General features: G+C 39.8%; 1 protein-coding gene across 1 annotated transcript in view; it reads right to left on the reverse strand.

Moving 5' to 3' along the window:
- Positions 1 to 1,525: 1,525 nt before the first annotated feature.
- MCM9 (minichromosome maintenance 9 homologous recombination repair factor) overlaps positions 1,526 to 25,614 on the reverse strand; it is a 130,123-nt gene continuing 106,034 nt past the window's right edge. Inside the window, exons 9-13 of the mRNA XM_030809618.1 lie at positions 17,430 to 17,632; positions 16,318 to 16,521; positions 14,867 to 14,949; positions 14,231 to 14,376; positions 1,526 to 4,373 (exon numbers count right to left, since the gene is read on the reverse strand). Of these exons, the coding sequence (XP_030665478.1) occupies positions 2,906 to 4,373; positions 14,231 to 14,376; positions 14,867 to 14,949; positions 16,318 to 16,521; positions 17,430 to 17,632 (2,104 nt within the window). The 3' untranslated portion in view covers positions 1,526 to 2,905. The remainder of the gene's footprint in view (positions 4,374 to 14,230; positions 14,377 to 14,866; positions 14,950 to 16,317; positions 16,522 to 17,429; positions 17,633 to 25,614) is intronic.

A 25,614-nucleotide genomic window follows, 5' to 3' on the forward strand; every position in this document is an offset into this window, starting at 1 on the left:
CGCATCTATAAGAAAAGTAGGACACAGCAGGATAAAACATGACCTCAGGGCATCAAAACACTTTCCAGCTCTGAACCTACTAAACTTGACCCAACAGCAGTGGAAGAACTTTTGCCCATTAGTGACTCTCCTGCACAGGAGACCCCAAGGCCTAGAGTTTGGTCTCTAACACTACCGACCTTCAAAGGAAACAGAGTACCTTGGGGATAGCTGATTCCATGACATGGAGCATGAAGAAATCAAAATGGGTATGGAACATCCTGTTGTTTTCAGATAGCATGGATGCTTTTATAGAAGCATCAGAATGCTAAAAGGACATTCAGGCCAACATAAAACGACTTTGACCAAGCTGTGAGACTGAACATTAAATATTAGCACAACGAGGCAGTTATAACACGTAACAGTCTGTGATAGAAGTTTAACATTTTAATAAGAAGGATGTTTATATAGGTTGAATATCCCTAATTGAAAAATCCCAAATCCAAAACTTTGTGAGTACTGACATGATGCTCAAAGGAAATGCTCACTGGGGCATTCTGGATTTTGGATTTTCAGATTTGGAGTGCTCAACCAGTAAGTATAGGTATAGTGCAAATATTCCAAAATCCAAAACATTTCCAGGCCTAAGCATTTCAGATAAGAGATATTCAATATGTACTGGGTATTTTATTTCTTCTAATAATTATATCTGTTTAAAATATTTAGGTATGTAGTTATTTCTATCTGGGTAAGTACCAAAGAATAAACATATGGAACTGGTAATTTGGCCAAATTTTGACAGAAGGTACTAAAATGGAAAATGGATTGATTAGCACAAAATAATAGGATGCATGGCGGGCACAAATTATAACCAGGTAGAAGGTGGCATCGGCAGTCATACACAATGACCAGGGAAGAAAGACAATTCAACATGTAATTTAAAATATGAATTACTCAGTGTCCTAAAGAGACAAGGTAATTATGAAAATTAAATCTCTCATTACTAAAAATGAAACCTCTAAAACCAAAAGTCCCAATAAAGAATACAAATATTTTAAATAACATAACAGATCAAAATACCCTAATGACATGCCAATAGGTTAGGTACTGTCAGCCATGCGAAACCTAATACATAATTACTGCAAACGATACCAAGTTTCAAAGACAAAAATTCATAAGAAATGGACTTAAAAATTTACCATTAAAAAAAGTCAGCTCCACACTATGGCTTAGGTTTGAGTCATCTTCATCTAAATAATCAGACCACGCCCAGATCAAGGTTCAACTGGTCAAAAACCCATTTCCATTCCTTTTCCTTTAGTTCTAGTAAGAACCCTGAAACCCAGGAAAGCAATAAAATGGAAAGATTAGGAATATATTAAGAATCATAGTATACTGGGAAGTTATTAAACAGGTACAGAAATAATAAATTTTATAATCATTGTTTATACATGTCTTTTATCAGCGGCTTAAGGTGTTTCAAACTTCAGAGAATGGTACTCATTATGGCCAATCATTTCAAGACTCAGCCACACTAAATTTGTACTCACAGTTTAAAATTTTTCAGAAAATTTTATTAGCAAATTTTAGAATGTTTCAATGCTTAAGAAAAATTGGATTTTCTAAATTTGTTTTCAATGCATGAATTGAATGAAGTGAAAATTAAACAAAATACATATAGTTTTGAGTATTCTATGTCCAAAAGTCCCTTTGACAATTAAACAATCAGTTTACAAATTCACACTTCAGAAGAGAAAGTCCATAATTAAAGAATCCTAACAACCCTTATTAGAATCCAAAGGAATAAGTGATTTTAAAAGCACATAGACAAAGCTTCAGGTTATCTATTCTTACCAAAAACAGTACATAATTTCCTTGGTTTTAAAGACAAGTGAATCACAACTTAGTAGGAATCACATTTCCATATTAACCAGCTGGGCAGATGAGACATGATGTTTGATTGAGACTACCACATACTCTCTCTTCTTCATTTATTTTATTTTTAGAGACAGGATCTCGCTCTGTCACCCAGGCTGGAATACAGTGGTGTGACCACAGCTCACTGTAACCTTGAACTCCTGGGCTTAAGCAATCATCCTGCCTCAGCCTTCCGAGTAGCTAGGACTACAAGAGTGAGCCACTGTGCCTGGCCCATACTCTCTCTTCTTCTAATCACAGTATTTTACTTGGTTGAAGGTAGGTCCCCAAGAGAAAAAAGAATCTGAAGCACAAAATGTTGGCTCAAGAAAGAAAGGACAACTCAGAAGGTCAGTACTTCAGAAAGGTACTGTTTGACCAGCTGCCAGATCTTTAAGAACATCATGGAATTGTAAAGATACCTCTCAAAGAAAGAAAAGCATTAGTCACATTTAACCTGATCTACACAAATCAATACAAAAATAACGCTAGAAAAATAGTCTGATTTTGGCAAATCATCCAAGTGATTATATTCACTGTACTTAGCCCATTCCAGGTGAAAACACACATACACACACACACAAAAAAAAAAGTAGAAAAAGAGTTCATCTGCCTTGTTAGATTCATGAGTGCTACCTTCTTGGCATTTGTTCCTGAGTGAATGAAAGAAGAAATTAATCTAGGGAAGAACCTCTCCCCCTTAAAAACAAAACAAAACAAAAAACAGAAACAGCTTCAGGAACAGGAATACAAGTACTCCATTTGTAAAATTAAGCACAACATAATTAATTCAGCTCAGCTGCTAGTATCACACAGACCTCAACTGATTATACAACTTTTTAAGTCATGAAGATTAACCTGAAATTAGAAAGCCTTAAGGGGGAGCCAGTATTCAGAGTGATCCTCAACATGGCCAATCGTTCTATACATTTATAAATACCATATTGATATCCGGAAGGTCCTCTGTGGAGTTGGAGAAGGTGAGATTTGACCAGAAACCTTTTCCCAATTATGACTTTTTTCTCATCTCTTCATCCCAGTCACAATCAAATGCTTCATCACCTAGTTCTGGTAAAGTGAAGAGAGATTCTTTGGAAACAATCAGTTTCTCGGTGGACCCATGGAGCTGAAAAGATTTCCTTTTACTGACAAACATTGGAGCTGTGGTTGTAGGAGGGGAGCTTGGGCCTCTCTCACCTCGGTTCTTCCTTTCAGGAGGAGGGGATTTTGATTTGGATTCCGATGGGGGAGTAAAGCAGAAGTTTGCCAATCTGGCTAATGTGCAGGCATGAACCTTGCCACTTTTATTACTGCCTGAAACCTCTTTCTTTTTGTCTCCCTCACACGTAAGATGAGCACACCCAGTTTCGTTCCCAAGCTCTAATTCAGGCTGAATAATCCTCTTCTCAGGGGCACACATCACCTTCTCTCTTGGTCCATGTTTCTCTGGTGGCTGCTGCGACATCTCTTTTGTCTCACCCTGTGGCTGATTGGAGATCCGGTTTCCTGGGGTAGATGCCAACTTTTCTGGACGCTTCCCCGGCAGGGCTGCGTCTCTTCTTGTTCTATGCTGGGAAATTTTAGGACTATGAACTGCTATTTCAGTTGCTCCAGGCAACACATGGCTGTGATCTTCAGAGTGGATCAGTTTTGACTTCTGTTTGAAAGTAAATTTTGCCAGTTTGGCCACAGGGGAACCTGGAGTCTTAACATTTTCAATTGCAGGCTCTTCCACTTGCGCAAGGGATTTCGGTCTCTTTCTTCTGGGTGAGTCCAGAATTCTGTCTGGGCTATGTATACGAGTGGACTGAGGATGGGAAGGGACTGTGCACTGTGCAGGCACCCTGGTGCTATTTCTGCACAACTTCTGGGCCCTCTCCTTGCACAGCTTCTGCAGGTTCATGGGGACATGATGAGTCAGTACTGAGTCTGGTTTATCGGCAGAGACTGCTGCTTCAGAATCTAGTGCTAGCCTTTTTTTCTTGTTACTCTCCACATTGTCTGGCCTCCATGGAACACCTGTCTCTCCTGGTGATGGAAGCAACCCAACGTCCACTTTGCTCCTTTGGCCTGGCTCACTCTTCTCCTTACCCTGAGATACGCTGTTAGAGATCTTCGAAGCCATATTTTCTCCAGATGTTTTGGGATCAGGAGATACAAGAACAGTGTTTTTAGGTTCACCCTGATGAGTTGCCATGAAATCAAACCAATCTAAACTGTCATCTCTGTTATTTTTGTGCTGAGCTGAATGTTTCCTACTTGTTGATCTATTAGGCTTCAGATGTGGTGGGGGATCTAGAACTGGGCTTCCCTCGGGGCTGCCTCCAGGAGAGGAGATATGCGTGCTACAGTTGATTTCCTGCTGTGATGAAGTTCTAAAGTTTGATTCTTCCCCTGAACCATTTCTCAAGGATCCTGGAGTAGTCTCCACCTCCAATACCCGTGGTTGGGATTGGTGCACACTCTGATTCTGTAACCTGTAGCAGAGACAAATAAATAAAACATGTCTTGAAGGGAAGAGAATCTGTGCTAAACTATTCATTTCTTTAGTCTCTGAGATGCCATCTTAAAGATTTAAGTCCCACATAATTCCAAGTTAATATCAAATATAACCTCCTAGAGCAGCAGAATGAAATAATCCTTTTTTAAATCAATATACAATTTACATACTCAGATAAACACTAATTTAACCTAAAATTGTAGTAAAATAAAGAAAATGAAATCGGAGGTTTGTCTACATTTTTAGATCTCTCCAAAAGTCCAATTCATTCATTTAAGATTGTTTGAAGATCAGTGTAAAATCCTCAGCTTTATCTCTCATGTTAAATGTTCAAATACAAGACAGACCTGTTGCTACCAGCACAGTAGCTGATTGCTGACCAAATAGGTTGCTGGCTAACTTGCTTAGTAGTCAGTTTGCAGATCAAGGAACCAAAGTGAAAGAGTGGGGATTATGACGTCTCACATCTCTTTACCCAGTTGAGGTACTGAGTGCATCTGAGCAGTCACCTTCCTCGGGAGTCAAGAGTCTGTGATACTTCCGTACTGGTGCTCACACTGCTGCCTCCCGTACTCCCATTCATGGCAGACTTCCCCAGGCAACTGTGACAATCTTTCCTGCAAAGCCCAAGCATGTCTAAACATATGTACTGGGCAGCTACTCTTTTATCAATTTGATACAGAATTAAAATCTATTTTCTTTCTATGAATAAAAGATCTGTTCAGTGATAATCATTTTAAATGATTTTAAATCATTTTAAATATCTTGGGCATATTAGAAACTGAAATATTGCCAGAAGGAAAACTTTCTTGTTTTTTTTTACTTTAAGTTCTGGGATACATTTGCAGAACATGCAGGTTTGTTACATAGGTATACATGTGCCATGGTGGTTTGCTGCACCTATCAACCCATCATTTAGGTTTTAAGCCCCACATGCATTAGGTATTTGTCCTAATGCTCTCCCTCCCCTTGCACCCCACCCCCCAAAAGGCTCCAGTGTGTGACATTCTCCTCCCTGTGTCCATGTGTTCTCATTGTTCAACTCCCACTTACGAGTGAGAACATGTGGTGTTTGGTTTTCTGTTCCTGTGTTAGTTTGCTGAGAATGACGGTTTCCAGCTTCATCCATGTCCCTGCAAAGGATATGAACTCATCCTTTTTCATGGCTGCATAGTATTCCATGGTGTATATGTGCCACATTTTCTTTATCCAGTCTATCATTGATGGGCACTTGGGTTGGTTCCAAGTCTTTGCTATTGTAAATAGAGCTGCAATAAACATACGTATGCATGTGTCTTTACAGTAGAATGATTTATAATCCTTTGGGTATATACCCAGTAATGAGACTGCTGGTTCAAATGGTATTTCTGGTTCTAGATCCTTGAGGAATCACCATACTGTCTTCCACAATGGCTGAACTAATTTATACTCCCACCAACAATGTAGAAGCATTCCTATTTCTCCACAGCCTAGCCACCATCTGTTGTTTCCTGACTTTCTAATGATCACCATTCTAACTGGTGTAAGAGGGTAGCTCATTGTGGTTTTGATTTGCATTTCTTTAATGACCAGTGATGATGAGCTTTTTTTCATGTTTGTTGGCTGCATGAATGTCTTCTTTTGGGAAGTGTCTGTTCATATCCTTCACTCAGTTTTTGATGGCTTTTTTTCTTGTAAATTTGTTTAAGTTCCTTGTAGATTCTAGATATTAGCCCTTTGTCAGACGGATAGATTGTAAAAATTTTCTCACATTCTGTAAGTTGCCTGTTCACTCTGATGATAGTTTATTTGGCTGAGCTGAAGCAGTTTAGTTTAATTAGATCCTATTTGTCAATTTTAGCTTTTGTTGCAATTGCTTTTGGTATTTCAGTCATGAAGTCTTTGCCCATGCCTATGTCCTGAATGGTATTGCCTAGGTTTTCTTCTAGGGTTTTTATGGTTTTAGGTTTAAAATTCAAGTCTTTAATCCAACTTGAGTTAATTTTTTGTATAAGGTTGTAAGGAGGGGGTCCAGTTTCTGTTTTCTGCATATGGCTAACCAGTTTTCCCAGCACCATTTATTAAATAGGGAATCCTTTCCCCCTTGCTTATTTTTGTGAGGTTTGTGGAAGATCAGATGGTTGTAGATGTGTGGTGTTATTTCTGAGGCCTCTGTTCTGTTTCATTGGTCTATGTATCTGTTTTGGTACCAGTACCATGCTGTTTTGGTTACTGTGGCCTGTAGTATAGTTTGAAGTCAGGTAGTGTGATGCCTCCAGCTTTGTTCTTTTTGCTTAGGATTATCATGGCTATACAGGCTCTATTTTGTTTCCATATGAAATTTAAAGTAGTTATTCCTAGTTCTGTGAAGAAAGTCAACGGTAGCTTGATGGGAACAGCACTGAATCTATACAAATTACTTTAAGCAGTATAGCTATTTTCACAATATTGATTCACCCTATCCATGAAAATGGAATGTTTTTCCATTTGTTTCTGTCCTCTCTTATTTCCTTGAGCAGTGGTTTGTAGTTCTCCTTGAAGAAGTCCTTCACGTCCCATGTAAGTTGTATTCCTAGGTATTTTATTTTCTTTGTAGCAATTGTGAATGGAAGTTCACCGATGATTCGGCTCTGTGTTTGTCTATTATTGGTGTATAGAAATGCTTGTGATTGGTGCACACTGATCTTGTATCCTGAAACTTTGCTGAAGTTATCAGCTTAAGGAGTTTTTGGGTGAGGCGATGGGGTTTTCTAAATATACAATCATGTCATCTGCAAACAGAGACAATTTAGCTTCCTCTCTTCCTATATGAATATCCTTTATTTCTTTCTCTTGCCTGATTGCTCTGGCCAGAACTTCCAATACTATGTTGACTAGGAGTGGTGAGAGAGGGCATCCTTGTCTTGTGCCAGTTTTCAAGGGGAATGCTTCCAGCTTTTGCCCATTCAGTATGATATTGGCTGTGGGTTTGTCATAAATAGCTCTTATTATTTTGAGATACTTTCCATCAACACTTAGTTTATTGAGAGTTTTTAGCACGAAGGGGTGTTGAACTTTATCAAAGGCGTTTTTTGCATCTATTAAGATAATCATGTGGGTTTTGTCGCTGGTTCTGTTTATGTGATGGATTACGTTTGTTGATTTGTGTATGTTGAACCAGCCTTGCATCCCAGAGATGAAGCTGACTTGAACATGGTGGATAAGCTTTTTGATGTGCTGCTGTATTCAGTTTGCCAGTATTTTACTGAGGATTTTCACATCAATGTTCATCAGGGATACTGGCCCAAAACTTTCTTTTTTTATTGTCTCTCTGCCAGTTTTTGGAATCAGGATGATGCTGGCCTCACAAAATGACTTAGTGGGGAGTCCCTCTTTTTCTATTGTTTGTAATAGTTTCAGAAGGAACGATACCAGCTCCTCTTTGTACCTCTGGTAGAATTTGGCTGTGAATATGTCTGGTCCTGGACTTTTTTTGGTTGGTAGGCTATTAATTACTGCCTCACTTTCAGAACTTGTTATTGGTGTATTCAGGGATTCAACTTCTTCCTGGTTTAGTCTTGGGAGGGTGAATGTGACCAGAAATTTATCCATTTCTTCTAGATTTTCTAATTTATCTGCATAGAATTGTTTATAGTATTCTCTGATGGTAGTTTGTATTTCTGTGGGATCAGCTGTGATATCCCCTTTATCATTTTTTATTGTGTCTATTTGATTCTTCTCTCTTTTCTGCTTCATTAGTATGGCTAGCGGTCTATCTATTTTGTTAATCTTTTCAAAAAACCAGCTCCTGGATTCACTGATTTTTTGAAGGGTTTTTCATGTCTCTATCTCCTTCAGCTCTGCTCTGATCTTAGTTATTTCTTGTCTTCTGCTAGCTTTTGAATTTGTTTGCTCTTGCTTCTCTAGTTCTTTTAATTGTGATGTTAGGGTGTTGATTTTAGTTCTTTCCCTCTTTCTCCTGAGGGCATTTAGTGCTATAAATTTCCCTCTGAACATTGCTTTAGCTGTGTCCCAGAGATTCTGGTATGTTTTGTCTTTATTTTCATTGGTTTCAAATAACTTATTTATTTCTGCCTTAATTTCATTATTTACCCAGTAGTCATTTGGGAGCAGGCTGTTCAGTTTCCATGTAGTTGTGCAGTTTTGAGTGAGTTTCTTAATCCTGTGTTCTAATTTGATTGCACTGTGGTCTGAGAGACTGTGATGATTTCCATTCTTTTGCATTTGTTGAGGAGTGTTTTACTTCCAATTATGTGGTCAATTTTAGAATAAGTGCTATGTGGTGCTGAGAAGAATGTATATTCTGTTCATTTGGGGTGGAGAGTTCTGTAGATATCTATTAGGTCCACTTCATCTACAGCTGAGTTCAAGTCCTGAATATCCTTGTAAATTTTCTGCCTCATGGATCTATCTAATACTGACAGTGGGGAGTTAAAGTCTCCCACTATTACTGTGTGGGAATCTAAGTTTCTTTGAAGGTCTCTAAGAACTTATTTTATGAATCTGGGTGCTCCTGTATTGGGTGCATATATATTTAGGATAGTTAGCTCTTCTTGTTACATTGATCCCTTTACCATTATGTAGTACCCTTCTTTGTCTTTTTTGATCTTTCTTGGTTTAAAGTCTGTTTTATCAGAGACTAGGATTGCAACCCCTGCTTTTTTTTGCTTCCCATTTGCTTGGTAAATATTTCTCCATCCTTTTATTTTGAGCCTATGTGTGTCTTTGCACATAAGATGGGTCTCCTGAATACGGCACACTGATGGGTCTTGACTCTTTATCCAATTTGCCAGTCTGTGTCTTTTAATTAGAGCATTTAGCCCATTTACATTTAAGGTTAATATTGTTATGTATGAAGCTGATCCTATTATCATGATGCTATCTGGTCAATTTGCACATTAGTTGATGCAGTTTCTTCATAGCATCAATGGTCTTTACAATTTGGTATGTTTTTGCAGTGGCTGGTACCGGTTTTTCCTTTCCATATTTAGTGCTTCCTTCAGGAGCTCTTGTAAGGCAGGCCTGCTGGTTACAAAATATTTCAGCATTTGCATGTCTGTAAAGGATTTTATTTCTCCTTCACTTATGAAGCTTAGTTTGGCTGGATGTGAAATTCTGGGTCGAAAATTCTCTTAATAATTTTGAATATTGGCCCCCATTCTCTTCTGGTTTGTAGGGTTTCTGCAGAGAGATCTGTGGTTAGTCTGATGGGCTTCCCTTTGTAGGTAACCTGACCTTTCTCTCTGGCTGCCCTTAATATTTTTTCCTTCATTTCAACCTTGGTGAATCAGATGAGTATATGTCTTGGAGTTGCCCTTCTCGAAGAGTATCTTAGTGCTCTTCTCTGTGTTTCCTGAATTTGAATATTGGCTTGTCTTGCTAAGTTGCGGAAGTTCTTCTGGAAAATATCCAAGTGTGTTTTCCAACTTGGTTCCATTCTCCCCATCATTTTCAGGTATACCAATCAATTGTAGGTATGGTCTTTTCACACAGTCCCATATTTCTTGGAGGTTTTATTCATTCCTTTTCATTCTTTTTTCTTTTCCTAATCTTGTCTTCATGCCTTATTTCAGTAAGTTGATCTTCAATCTCTGATATCCTTTCTCCCACTTGATCGATTTGAGTACTGATACTTGTGTATGCTTCATGAAGTTCTCGTGCTGTGTTTTTCAGCTCCATCAGGTCATTTATGCTTCTTTCTAAACTGGTTATTCCAGTTAGCAGTTCCTGTAATCTTTTATCAAGGTTCTTAGCATCCTTGCATTGGGTTAGAACATGCTCTTTTAGCTTGGAGGAGTTTGTTATTACCCACCTTCAGAAGCCTACTTCTGTCAATTCGTCAATCTCATTCTCTGTCCAGTTTTGTGCCTTTGCTGGAGAGGAGTTGCAATCATTTGGAGAACAGGCATTCTGGTTTTTGGAATTTTCAGCATTTTTGCGCTGGTTTTTCCTCATCTTCATGCATTTATCTACCTTTGATCTTTGAACTGATGACCTTTGGATGGGGTTTTTGTGTGGGGGTCCTTTTTGTTGATGTTGATGTTTTCACTTTCTGTTTGCTAGTTTTTCTTCTAATAGGCCCCTCTTCCACAAGTCTGCTGCAGTTTGCTAGAGGTCCACTCCAGACCTTGTTTGTCTGGGGTATCACCAGTGGAGGGTGCAGAACAGCAAAGACTGCTGCCTGCTCCTTCCTCTGGAAGCTTTGTCCCAGAGGGGCACCAGTCTGATGCCAGCAGAGCTCTCCTATATGAGGTGTCTGTTGAACCCTGTTGGGCAGTTTCTCTCAGTCAGGAGGCACAGGGGTCAGGGACCAACCTGAGGAGGCAGTCTGTCCCTTAGTGTGCTGGGAGAGTCCTCCTAGTTAGGATCAGCTGCTCTCTTCAGAGCTGGCAGAAAGGAAAGTTTAAGTCTGCTGAAGCAACACCCACAGCTTCCCCTTCCCCCAGGCGGTCTGTCCCAGGGAGTTTTATCTGCAAGCCCCTGACTGGGGCTCCTTTCTTTCAGAGATGCCCTGCCCAGTGAAGAGGAATCTAGAGAAGGTATCTGGCCACAGCCACTTTGCCACACTGTGGTGGATTCCACCCAGTCCAAACCTCCTGGCCTCCTTAGCACTGTCAGAGGAAAACTGCCTACTCAAGCCTCAGTAACGGAGGACACTCCTCCCCCTACAAGCTCAATCATCCCAAGTCGACTTCAGAGTGCTGTGCTGGCAGTGAGAATTTCAAGCCAGTGGTTCTTGGCTTGCTGGACTCCATGGCAGTGGGACCCACTGAGCGAGACCACTCAGCTCCCTGCCATCAGCCCCCTTTCCAGGGGAGTGAATGCGTCTGTCTCGCTGGGGTTCCAGGTGCCACTGGGGTATGAAAAAACTCCTGAAGCTAGCTCAGTGTCTGCCCAAATTGCCACCCAGTTTTGTGCTTGAAACCCACGGCCCTGGTGGTGTAGGCTCATGAGGGAACCTCCTGATCCGTGGACTGCAAAAACCATGGGAAAAGCGTAGTATCCAGGCCGGGTAGCACAGTCCCTCACCGCTTCCCTTGGCTGGGGGAAGGAAGTCCCCTGGCTCCTTGCAAGTCCAGGGTGAGGTGACGCCCCACCCTGCTTCTGCTCGCCCTCTGTGGGCTGCACCCACTGCCTAACCAGTAGTCCCAATGCGATGAACTGTGTACCTCAGCTGGAAATGCAGAAATCACCTGTCTTCTGCGTTGGTCTTGCTGGGAGCTGCAGACCACAGCTGTTCCTATTTGGCCATCTTGCCAGATCTCATATTTTCCTTTCAAATTTCCCTTTGGTCATGAGGGAGGATGACTTCCTAATACGGATTGTAGTTCCCTAGAAGTAGGTCCTTTAGAAAGCCCTTCCCGACAACCTAGAAATGCCTTTTTCTTATAAAGTACAATATGATCTCTCTTCTACGTGCTCACTTTGAAAAGATATTATACCAGAAAGCAGATGAATAAGTTATTCTAAAATTCATGTATAATCATAGAAAATATAAGGAAATACCTTATATTTAAATATATTTAAATACATTAAAATGTTAATGGTATATATCTCTGGGAAATAAGATTACATGTGATTTTTTTGTTTTCTAATTAATTCATCACTGCTACTTTTAAAAATACAAAATAAAAACATGTGTTACCTTTATAATCAGAAAAAAAGCCCCCAAAATTATTGTAAACATATTGGGTTACATTCATTCACAGTAGGTTTGAAAATATCAATAAGCAAACCCATGTTTTGTTTTGTTTTTTGTTTTTTTTTTTTGAGACAGAGTCTTACTCTGTCATCCAGGCTGGAGTGCAAGTGGCAAGATCTCGGCTCACTGCAACCTCTGCCCCCCAGGGCAAACCCATGTTTGTTTTTACTAATTTGAGTTACAACCAAACAAAAACGCAAATAGCTTTCAAAATTACTACTACCTAGCATACTTTTCAGCATCAAATTAAGGTCAGGGATACTGATAATTGTTAAGTTCTATAAAAATCTCCTAAAAGATGAGAATAAGTTAGGGTAGACTAAGTTAGCCCTATTATTTTAGTCTCTCTCTCTTTCTTTTTTTTTTTTTTGAGATGGAGTTTCATTCAATCTTGGCTCACTGCAACCTCTGCCTCTTGGGTTCAAACAATTCTCCTGCCTCAGCCTCCCGAGTAGCTGGAATTACAGGCGCCTGCCAACACACACAGGTAATTTTTGTATTTTTAGTAGAGACAGGGTTTCGCCATGTTGGCCAGGCTGGTCTTGAACTTCTGACCTCAAGTGATCTGCCCACCTTGGCCTCCCAAAGTGGTGGGATTACAAGTGTGAGCCACCGTGCCCCGCCTGCACTCTGTTTTGAGGCGGATAGAATGGCCGAGTCAGCCTGTTACCAGTATAAAGCATTTTCTGGAAGTAAAGCATGATATAACTATAAATGGTTTCATTATAATTATCTCCTTAAGGAACAGAGAACTCTTTTCAAAACAGTAAAAACCCATATGCCAGTTGGGTTTTTTCTCACTTGATAAGATTAGCGTTAGATTGTGTCTTGGAGGTAATTCCCTTTCATTTGCATAGTACCTGGTTTTGTTGCTTTCAGGAGGATCAACACCAGAACGTGCCTCTACGTTATAAATAAATACCAGTAGAAAAGAACATTTTAAGGTAGAATCCTATCTTTTAGATTGTCAAATACTCTTTCATTTTTCCTTTCTTTCCCTCCAGGAGGGTCATTTTAAATTTGGGAAGTCTAACTGCCATCTTTCTAATACATAACAATGATTCTGGGCCTCACTTTTTCTCCTTTCCTGAATCCAGCATATGTCAGTTTCTGGTAGCTCGGATCAGTCAAAATGAGCAGCCTCTCCAAAACCAAACCCAAGCCCAGGAGTGGCTTGAAAAGAATCAGTTACATCAAACCATAAACAACCCAAAGGAATAACTTTGATCTTGGCACCATGCTCTGGATCATAAAATGAGCCAGGAGACCAGAAGAAACAGGGGAGAATTTTACACAAAGTGCAAGTTTACTGCAGTCTGGCACCTGGCTATTAGCAGGATAATGCCCATCCCCACACTTCCCCAGGAAGGCTGTGCTGAAGTTTCAAAAATTAGAAAGAAAAGGCTGCTGTGAGAAGGAAGAATTCTCAAAGATTTTTTTTTTTAACGTAGTCAACAGTCTCAATGTGGTCCCCAAATTCTTTGCAGCTGTTCCACTTTCTCATGTACTTCATTCATCAGACCCCGGCTTTGAGACCAACACCAGTAAGAGCTGCAGGTCAATTATTAAGCCATTCACACTGATCATGAAGACACCAAAAATGGATAAACTTGCCATTCCTCACTCCTATTTCTCAGGCCCACACTCAAAACCTAAGCCCACATATTTCGGGAGTATGCGAACATTAAAGTTTGGGCAAAATTTTTCTGGTAGAGTCCACATTCACACTAAGGCATGTGACACATTTTTTCCCATGTGTCCTCCTTGTCTATTATTCACATTTTAATGAGTCATTAGAAAGGTAAGTTTTGAAATGTTGCTTCTGTCATTGCTGAGTTGTTATCTCAGCCAACACAATGTGTAGCAAAGACAAGCTATCCCCACCGAGCCTGTCTGAATGTCTGATACCCAGAAAAGTGAACATTAAAATGCTGGTGGAGGTGGTGTTCGCAGTCACTGAGTTTTGGAGCAGTTGATTATACAGCAGTAGAAAACCGAAACAGTCCCCTACAGATAGTATCTGCCTGTCCTACGAACTTACTGACCCAACACCTGATAGATAGACTTTTCCACTTAATGCACACTTCCTTTGTTTCACTAAATGCCAAACAAGGATGTTCCATTGTATGCCTTTCTGGGTTTTCATTCCTCACCTTTCAAGTCTTCTAAGCTCTTCACTCAAGAGGCTCTGCAGCTCTAGCTTTTCCAGAATAAGTTCACATTGTCTCTGGTACTGCTCTCCAGGGTTTTCAGGAAAGGAAGTGTGGAGGGCATTCACACCTCCTAGCAGTGCACCTCCCTGAAGGGGTGAGAAAATACCAGGAGAGTCACCAGGCCAGCCTGCATAGCGGTAAGTACACTCTAGGGACCAGCAATGCCCGGGGGCTAAGACCGCCCTTTACACCCCTATGCTGGGTATGAAAATCACTTGGGAGGCTTTTTCAACTTTCTATAGTTCACTCCCCCAGTTCTTGGTGGCAATCATTGCTCTAGGAAGCTATACTGTCACTGGTGGGCTATGAACATCCCTCGGGTGTGTTGAGGAAAAAAATGATCGAAGCCCACTACTTTACAACAATGGGCAAAAGCAACACCACCCATGCAGCAAATGTCTCCAGGACGCTGTTTCCTCTTTATTTAATCGGTTACCTTTGGATATATTTCCAGGAATTACTAGATCTAGAATATGAGCATTTTAATAACTTTTGATATGTTAATAAAGTGTCCTTTTTTTAAAAAAAAGAAAGTTTGTAATTAGGATAAAAATTAGGTACACAAAATATCCTTACCTGCATTGAGGACTCCATGACTGACACTACCGTAATAGCGTCTTCCAGAGTTACAGTATCACGAAACATCAGGCGAGCATGAGCTAAGAAAACAAAAACATTTGTTTTTTAGGAATATTTGAGGTGAGTAATGTAATTCTCTAACCTCTCCCCCTCACCATTTGTATTTTATGAATGAGCTATTAATAACAAAATAATTTTACTAGAACAAGCACAAAAGTCAACATTCAACTAGCTTTAAGGTTGTTTCTATAATGAGCCTAATCCTTCTGTGTAGCCCACACAATCTTGTAAATTTGTATGAAAAAGTACTCTGGGCTCTAGCAAAGAAACGGGCTATATAAACATACATTTAATATTCAGCAACTTTAGTCCTCACTTTTTTTTTTTTTTTTTTTTTTTTTGAGATGTTCGAGTCTTGCTCTGTCACCCAGGCTGGAGTGCAGTGGCGCAGTCTCGGCTCACTGCAAGCTCCGCCTCCCGGGTTCACGCCATTCTCCTGCCTCAGCCTCTCCGAGTAGCTGGGACTACAGGCGCCCGCCACCTCGCCCGGCTAATTTTCTGTATTTTTAGTAGAGACGGGGTTTCACCGTGGTCTCAATCTCCTGACCTCGTGATCCGCCCGCCTCGGCCTCCCAAAGTGCTGGGATTACAAGCGTGAGCCACTGCGCCCGGCCTAGTCCTCACTTTCTAGTCTTTTATAAAACTACACAAAATTAAAACTCATTTTTCCTATCTGGCACTCTTCTTTATGATCTATGAGCTTTTCAAAGCTACCAAACAAGCAATTCTAAATTCTGAGTATTTCTTGTCCTAATATTAGCTATAAATCCTTGAAAAAAGAAAGTCCATTTGTTTTACAGTATTTTTTATTAAGCTTGTATTATTTTATTTTATTATTCAGTTCATGTGAATTCTTTTTTTAGATTTAAACAAAAGCTAAAATGTAAAAGCCGATGTTAGAAGAAAAGAATTAAGATACATGTTAGCTATATGTATATATGTAATAGGGCCGGGCATGGCATTGTCAAGTTGGTTGTTAGAATGACAGGGGTGGACTGCAACTGGCAACTAATGAGCAAGAACCGGTGATGCCATATGGGAAACAATTCCAAACAAGAAACTGTCCCACTCAAAATGCTAACAGAGCTACCACTGAGAAACAAAACATCAGAAATAAGGCTTTCTAAGTCAATGGTATATTAAGTTCTAGGAGATCCCAAGATGGCACAAAGATTCCTCTTTCTTAATGACACCATATTCCAGTCAATACTCATCATCTGTCCTCAGAGGAGCAGAGATCTCCTGGCTCAGAGTCTTTATTTTTAAGTGACTATGAGCACCTTAGAGTGGGAGTTATTCTCATTCAACTTTGAATCCATGGTGCCAAGACCCATGCCTTGCACACACGCAGCATTCAATACAAGCATCATTCGTTGAATGAAATAGACCTTCTGCTAATCGTATCAAGCTTTCCAATAGCCGAATGGTGGTCCGGGCAGCGTTCCGGGAATCACTCTGCCTTTGCATCTGGTAGTACCGGAGAAGAACTTGATTGCCCACATCAGACAGTGTGGGCTGCAGATTCCTTATGAGGCAGAAATAGGTTTTCATCTTTTCCATGCTCCAGAGCTTCTCTGATTTGCTTGGGTAACCTGTATGTATCAGGTGTTGGGTCAGTAAGTTCTTAGGAGAGGCAAACATCTCATTTGAAGGATTTTTATAAAGTTCTGGTACTCATTTGTTAAAAGATAACCTTCATGTTTTGTGGTTATTGAAATCTAGACTCGTCTGCATAGCATATAATCAGCAGTCTTATGATCTAAGCTTAATAAAGGTAAGCTTCCTACCTTTATTAAAAATTATTCAGAATAATTCTGGTCTTCCCAGTAATCAATAATATTCAAGTATATCTATTTTTTTTTGAAATGGAGTCTCGCTCTGTCACCCAGGCTGGAGCACAGTGGCACGATCTCTGTTCAATGCAACCTCCACCTCCTGGGATCAAGCAATTCTCCTGCCTCAGCCTCTGCAGTAGCTGGGATTACAGGTGTGCACCACCATGCCCAGTTGATTTTTGTATTTTAGTAGCGAAGGGGTTTCACCATGTTGGCTAGGCTGGTCTTGAACTCCTGACCTCAGCTGATCCACCTGTCTCAAAGTGCTGGGATTACAGGCATGAGCCACCACGCCCGGCCTGAGTAAATCTGATTTAAAGAGAAGCCTACATTTAGAGATTTGTTTCATAATTCATTCTGGTTTTATGTGCAAGAGGTGAGCAGTAATTCTGTATCATAAGGTTGTCCCCTTTCATCATAAGGCACATATTTATAACAACTTTAGTCTCATTAGTCGCAGGTAGAGAAAGGCCCTTTTCCTTCAACTCTGTATTCTGAGGCCCCGTAAGTGGCTCCTCTCACTGCTTTCTGTCTAAGCTTTTCTCTATTGCCTGGTACTACATAGCCTATCTTGGGTATTTATTTAATTTTTTTGAAAGGGAATTTCTTTTAGTTACAGCTAATCTCTCTTTGTTATTTTGAATGCTTTGTTTGTCTTTACATACCTTTATTTTCCAAGATAAAGGAGGAAATGATACGATCCCAGTCTTCATTCTTGGTATCAAGCAAAACCAGGATCAGGTCAAATCGACTTAAGAGTGGGCTGCCGAGGGCAATGTTCACAGACACAGACTCCTGGGGGTCGTACTGGCCTTTGGGGTTTGTTGCTGCCAGGATGGTGGTCCTTGTGTTCAGCTTGCACACGAGGCTGCCAAGAGAGACAGTATAATTGACTGATTGTGAGGTTCAGATAAAATGGAAGATTACAGCTGTTAATAAAATGGGGCTGCTCTTGCACCTTGAAAATCTACGAACTCCTATGAAAGAAAATGTAGAATGACAGAAGGAGATATCACAAACATCAACTTCCAACAAAGTATACTGAAACTATTCTATCTTAAAGAGAAGTAACCGTTCAATAAACACTTTTTATGCCCCTGCTATGAGGAGACCCCTCTGCTAAGTGCTAAGAAGTATCCAAATTAAACCAAACTCTTCTTAAGGGGCTTGCAATCTAGTAGCTATAATGTAACACAAGGCAGAATATAGTTAAGTTCTAAAAGAATAAAGTTCCCAGGGGAAATAGGGATGATGTGTATTCATCTACGTGGATAGAAAAGATGAACAGAGAAGCAAGCACTGTGAAGCAACTTTTGAACTGAGCCTTTCAAGACCTCTGGACATTTTTAGGTGGAGAAAGACATGCATTTGCAGAGGGGGTGAGGGTAGAGTGAGGATGACTCTGGAGAATAGTGAGTGGTTGAGGCAAAAACTTTCTGTGTATTCATTCATTTTGTTTTGATTTTTTTTCTAAACATGAAAGAAACAAAAAAGAGAGAAAGAGGGAGGGAAAGGAAATCAGAAAATATAAGGATTGATTTGGCATTGAGTTTCTGAGGAGCCATTGTGAAGGGAAGTCTGATGAGGACTGGGTTGGTGGGTGGGTTAGACAGGAAAGGACTGTGGACAGGAGGCAGGGTAGGGCTCTAGTACAATGGTCCAGTAGAGGGACAAGGTAGTCCTAAATGGAGTGTAGCAGAATAGGGATGGATGTGACATAACTTAGATATTGTTTTTAAACTAATTAATGATGGGCTAGTTCTCAAAATAATGTGACATATTCACTGGCAATAACAAATGTAAAAATTTGAATCTGTAAATTTGTACGCTGTGCACTTGATGCCCATTTTTAGTTATAGTGGGATGTCTGCCTCCCAAGTCACAGCCCTATGACATCAGCAACATGTGTTACATTTGTTAATCCCTGATCTATTTCTAGCTAGCAGCTACTTCATTCCCTGAGGCTGAAAATGTTTGAGAATCTTTATTTGTGGCAAGTGGCACAAGAAGACACTCATTAAATAAATAAGAGAAAGATAAACGTGGCATTTTTACCAAAAACTAAATTCCCTTTTAAAAAATTAGTGACAAGGAAAAATTCTGGACAGTCCACATCTTATAATTTATGTGTCAAAATGGCTTTTGTAAAGACAGTTGTTTAGAACTTAGAATATAATTTGCCATAGAACAATGTAATAAGCGGTTCCTAAGTAACCCACAAAAGCACATTTAACCCACACTGAAGAGAGACTATTTGCATTTCTTATTTAAAAATGTCCACAACACTGGCAATGAAACAAAATACAATTGCATATGACATAATTTTTACAAAATTATTTTTAATGCTAGGTCAAATGAATTGTTCATTCATCCTCTCTCTGACCAACCAATATTTATAGACCATTTCCTTTGTGCAAAAAGCTGTACTGAGAATCCAAAAAGGTATACATCTGATCTCCGCCGCCAACTAGTTTACAACAGAACTGCTGGGGAAAGAAGAGGTGGGGCAGAGTGCCTGCCAGATCATAAGTGTGCAAGGAGTGCTGGTGTCAGTATCAGCATTAGTATCAGCAGGGAGAAACTTCGGTGGGGACACCTGGAGATCTATAGGGGATATAATCGGAAAGTTTTCCAACGTATGAGAAGAAAAATGAACAAAGACAGAAAGAAGGTGGTAAATTATGCCTGAGGTAACTGGGGGAATTAATTTTTCCATTAGAAAAGCTTAAGCTTAAGAATCATGCTGGTGGATCGCCAGAGCTCAGGAGTTTGAGACCAGCCTGGGCAACATGGTGAAACCCCATCCCTACTAAAAATACAAAAAATAGCCGGCACAGTGGTACACACCTGTGGTTCCAGCTGCTTAGGAGGCTGAGTTGGGAGAATCACTTGAGCCTGGGAGGTAGAGGCTGCAGTGAGCCGAGATTGTGCCATTGCACTCACAAAGCAAGAGATCATCTCAAAAAAAAAAAAAAAAAAAAAAAGTTGGGGGTGGGGGGAACTAACAAAAATTTGTATGCAAAGAAAAAAGGCTGTCTGAGGTGAAGTCAGCAGAAATAGGAGCAAGGAAAATACGGGAGTGGGCAGAGGAAGAGGAGATTATGAGAGATAAGTCAGGCAGATCCCTGTAGCAAAGGGGGAGGATGAAGACAGTGCCAGGACAGACAGGGTGGTCTCTGGGCATTTGAAAGTGGGGAAGACCGTATGTAAACCTGGTGGGTACAGACCTGTGATACAAACATTTTTTTTTAAAAACTAAATGGGGCTTTAGAAAACAAACACAAATACATAAATACAGTTTAATCCTAAGTACACTGTGCGTAGTAGTGGCTCACTACATACTAAATGAATGAATTCATAGACTGTAAGGTAACTCATTTTTCTATCCCATATGAACTCTACCTTCTTCAACAATATTAATAAAAATAACTACATTTTTAATATCAAGCAAGCACTGCATTAGGTTTACAAAGATCATCCCTAATCACAGCAACCTGAAGGGTAGGTGCTATTATCACAAACTTAGAAATAAGGAAACTATAAGTTCAGAAATATTAACTTCCCCAAGGTTACACTGAGAGGAGCAGAGCTGAGATTCAAACCTAGATCTGCTGGGCTCCAAAATCAATGCGCTTTTACTTCCAGACTGCCAATTCTGCCTGGGATTTTGGGCATCAATTTATTTGCCTTACTTTTTTTATATATATATATATATGTATATATTTTAAGAGACATGGTCTCACTCTGTTCCCCAGGCTGTAGTGCAGTGGAGCAATTACAGCTCACTACAGCCTCAAACTCCTGGGCTCAAGTGATCCTTCTGTCTCTACCTCCCAAGTAGCTAGGATTACAGGTGTACATCATCATGCCCAGCTGATTTTCAGAAAATTTTTTGTGGAGATGGAATCTTGCTATGTTGCCCAGGCTGGTCTTGAACTCCTGGCCCCAAGAATCCTCCCGCCTTGGCCTCCCAAAGTGCTGGGATTACAAGTGTGAGCCACCATGCCCAGCCTATTTTTGTCCTACTAAATGTGGTCTTCCTTGACTGTGATTTATTGTTATAATCCTCACACTGCCTGGTACATAGTAAATGCTTAATAAATGTACATAATTTAAATGACAAATAAAAAATAAATCTTTACTTAGTTCAGTATTTCTGAAATTCAGATTATTCTACATTTACAGGCTTTGTCATAAAAGGATGCTGATACATATTTCTTTCGTATTAAACTTCAAGAAGTAAAGACATTCCAGTTTCTGAAAAAGCTACTTTTACATTTATTTAATCCACACATTTAAACGTCCTACAAACATAGTAGTAACTGTTCTACTAATAACTTGTGTAACCTAACATTGTAAAGTTATTTTTACCAGTAAAGACCCTTAAGAAAGTGCCCTTGTTTTTGTGAAGGTCTCCCATTACTCCCTTTACGGGATGATCTTTATTTATGGCTTTGATCACCACCTATATGCTGGTACTTCCAAATTTATCGCCAGCCTGTGGCACCAGGTGCTATATGTTCACCAAACCTTGTTTTCTTTTCCTCCTGGGAATAGAGCAAGATTGTATTTCCTATTCCCATTACAGTTAAGTAGGGCTATGATACCAAGTCTGGACAATGAAGTAAAGATAGAAGAACATAAACCACTTTTAGGTCTGGCCCCTAAAAGCCTTCCTGTGCAATCTTTTTCTCTCTCTTTACTCGTGGAGTACAGAAGAGGATAAAGCCCTGGAGTCAGAGAGCCACATGAGAGAAGGACCTTGGGCCCGGAATGATTGTCGGGGCACAGCATACCACCCTCAGTCCACATCAGACTGACACGAACAAGAAAAACTTCCTTTGGCAAAGCATTGCAGGCACGTGGTGAGCACAGGAAAAAACTGACCAATCTTCAAAGAGAAATGGAAAGCAATAAAGACATCTCAGAAATTTGAGGTTTTGAAGTGTTAGAGAAAAAAAAAAATGCTTCTAGACCCCAGACAGTAAGAGGCAAAATTGAAAAAAGCTTGAACAAAGGCCCAGTAAATTTTCTCAGTTATAAAAAGTCACTTAGATTGAGCATGAAATCTGCTTTAGATGGTCGTAAGGTAGCCACTGTTAAATAATGAAGCCCACACCCATGTTCTTAGCCGCACTACACACACAACAGCTGAGAGGCGGAGAAAATCCAGGCGTACATAGATGAAGGAATGGATAAGGAAAATGCGGTCTATACATACAATGGAAAATTGTTCAGTCTTAAAAAGAAAGAAAATTCGAACACATACTACAACATGGAAGAACCTAACTATATCATGCTAAGTGAAATAAGTCAGTTACGAAAGATAAATACTGTATGATTCCACTTAAGTGTGAAATATCTAGAGTAGTCAAATCCATAGAAACAGAAAGTAGAATGGTGGTTGCTAGGGGCTGGGAGGAGGAGGAAATGGGAGTTTTTTTTTAACAGGTATAGAGTTTCAGTTTGCAAGATGGAAAGAGTCCTGGTGATTGCTTGTACAATGTGACTTACACTTTTTTAAATTATTATTATACCTTAAGTTCTGGGATATATGTGCAGAACATGCAGGTTTGTTACATAGGTATACATGTGCCACGGTGGTGTGCTGCACCCATCAACCCATCATCTACATTAGGTATTTCTCCTAATGCTATCCCTCCCCTAGCCCCCCACCCACCAACAGGCCCCAGTGTGTGATGTTCGCCTCCCTGTGTCCATGTTTTCTCATTGTTCAACTCCCACTTATAAGTGAGAACATGCAGTGTTTGGTTTTCTGTTCCTGTGTTAGTTTGCTGAGAATGACGGTTTCCAGCTTCACTCATGTCCCTGCAAAGGACATGAATTCATCCTTTATGGCTGCATAGTATTCCATGGTATGTATGTGCCACATTTTCTTTATCCAGTCTATCATTGATGGGCATTTGGGTTACTTCCAAGTCTTTGCTATTGTGAACACTGCTGCAATAAACATACGTGTGCATGTGTCTTTATAGTAGAATGATTCATAATCCTTTGGGTATATACCCAGTAATGGGATTGCTGGGTCAAATCGTATTTCTGGTTCTAGATCCTTGAGGAAATCGCCACACTGTCTTCCACAACGGTTGAACTAATTTACACACCCACCAACAGTGTAAAACAGTTCCTATTTCTCCACATGCTCTCCAGCATCTATTTCCTGACTTTTTAATGATCACCATTCTAAGTGGCGTGACATAGTACCTAATTGTGGTTTTGATTTGCATTTCTCTAATGATCAGTGATGATGAGCTTTTTTTCACGTTTGTTGGCCATATAAATGTCTTCATTTGAGAAGTGCCTGTTCATATCCTTCACCCACTTTTTGATGTGGTTTTTTTTTTCTTATAAATTTGTTTAAGTTCTTTGTAGATTCTGGATATTAGACCTTTGGCAGATAAATAGATTGCAAAAATTTTCTCACATTCTGTAGGTTGCCTGTTCACTCTGATGATAGTTTCTTTTGCTGTGCAGAAGCTCTTTAGTTTAATTAAATCCCATTTGTCAATTCTGGCTTTTGTTACCATTGCTTTTGGTGTTTTAGTCATGAAGTCTTTGCCCATCCCTATGTCCTGAATGCTATCACCTAGGTTTTCTTCTAGGGTTTTTATGGTTTTAGGTCTTACGTTTAAGCCTTTAATCCATCTTAATTTTTGTGTAAGGTGTAAGGAAGGGGTCCAGTATCAGTTTTCTGCATATGGCTAGCCAGTTTTCCCAACACCATTTATTACATAAGGAATAATTTCCCCATTGCTTGTTTTTGTCAGGTTTGTCAAAGATCAGATGGTTGTAGATGTGTGGGATTATTTCTGAGGCCTCTGTTCTGTTCCATTGGTCTGTATATGTGTTTTTGGTACCAGTACCATGCTGTTTTGGTTACTGTAGCCTTGTAGTCTAGTTTGAAGTCAGGTAGTGTGATGCCTCCAGCTTTGTTCTTTTTACTTAGGATTGTCTTGTCTATATGGGCTCTTTTTTGGTTCCATATGAAATTTAAAGTAGCTTTTTCTAACTCTGTGAAGAAAGTCAATGGTAGCTTGATGGGGATAGAATTGAATCTATAAATTACTTTGGGCAGTATGGCCATTTTCACAATATTGATTCTTCCTATCCATGAACATGGAATGTTTTTCCATTTGTTTCTGTCCTCTCTTATTTCCTTGAGCAGTGGTTTGTAGTTCTCCTTGAAGAGATGTTTCACATCCCTTGTAAGTTGTATTCCTAGGTATTTTATTCTCTTTGTAGCAATTGTGAATGGGAGTTCACTCATGATTTAGCTCTCTGCTTGTCTATTATTGGTGTATAGGAATGCTTGTGAATTTTGCATATTGATTTTGTAACCTGAGACTTTGCTAAAGTTGCTTATCAGCTTAAAGAGATTTTGAGTGAGACAATGGGGTTTTCTAAATACACAATCATGTCATCTGCAGACAGAAACAATTTGACTTCCTCTCTTCCTATTTGTACCCATTATTTCTTTCTCTAGCCTGATTGCCCCAGCCAGAACTTCCAATACTATGTTGACTAGGAGTGGTGAGAGAGGGCATCCTTGTCTTGTGCCAGTTTTCAAGGGGAATGCTTCCAGCTTTTGCCCATTTAGTATATTGGCTGGGGGTTTGTCATAAATAGCTCTTATTATTTTGAGATATGTTCCATCAATACCTAGTTTATTGAGTTTTTAGCATGAAGGGGTATTGAATTTTACTGAAGGCCTTTTCTGCATCTATTGGGATAATCACGTGGTTTTTGTCATTGGTTCTGTTTAAGTGATGGATTATGTTTATTGATTTGCATATGTTGAACCAGCCTTGCTTCTCAGGGATGAAGCCGACTTGATCGTGGTGGACAGGCTTTTTGATGTGCTTCTGGATTCAGTGTGCCAGTATTTTATTGAGGATTTTCTCATCGATGTTCATCAGAGATATTGGCCTGAAATTTTCTTTTCTTGTTGTGTCTCTGCCAGGTTTTGATAGCAGAATGATGTTGGCCTCATAAAATGAGTTAGGGGGGAACCCCTCTTTTTCTATTGTTTGTAATAGTTTCAGAAGGAATGGTACCAGCTCCTCTTTGTACCTCTGGTAGAATCTGGCTGTGAATCTGCCTGGTACTGGGCTTTTTTGGGTTGGTAGGCTATTAATTATTGCCTCAATTTCAAAACTTGTTATTGGTCTATTCAGGTATTCGACTTCTTCCTGGTTTAGTCTTGGGAGGGTGTATGAGTCTAGGCATTTATCCATTTCTTCTAGATTTTCTAGTTTGTTTCCGTAGAAGTATTTATAGTATTCTCTGATAGTAGTATGTATTTCTGTGGGATCCGTGGTAATATCCCCTTTATCATTTTTTATTGTGTCTATGTGATTCTTCTCTCTTCTTCATTAGTCTGGCTAGTGGTCTATTTTGTTCATCTTTTCAAAAATGAGCTCTTCGATTCATTGATTTTTTGAAGGGTTTTTCGTGTCTCTATCTCCTTCAGTTCTGCTCTCATCTTAGTTATTTCTTGTGTTCTGCTAGCTTTTGAATTTGTTTGCTCTTGCTTCTCTAGGTCTTTTAATTGTGACATAATTGCTTCTCTAGTTCTTTCAATTGTGATGTCAGGGTGCTGAATTTAGATCTTTCCCACTTTCTGATGTGGGCATTTAGTGCTATAAATTTCCCTCTGAACACTGCTTTAGCTGTGTCCCAGAGATTCTGGTATGTTGTGACTTTGTTCTCATTGGTTTCAAATAACTTATTTATTTCTGCCTTAATTTCATTATTTACCCAGTAGTCATTCAGGAGCAGTTTCCATGTAGTTGTGCAGTTTTGAGTGAGTTTCTTAATCCTGAGTTCTAA

The sequence above is a fragment of the Nomascus leucogenys genome, chromosome 3, assembly GCF_006542625.1.
Source record: "Nomascus leucogenys isolate Asia chromosome 3, Asia_NLE_v1, whole genome shotgun sequence".
In the NCBI taxonomy this organism is placed as follows: Eukaryota; Metazoa; Chordata; class Mammalia; order Primates; family Hylobatidae; genus Nomascus; species Nomascus leucogenys.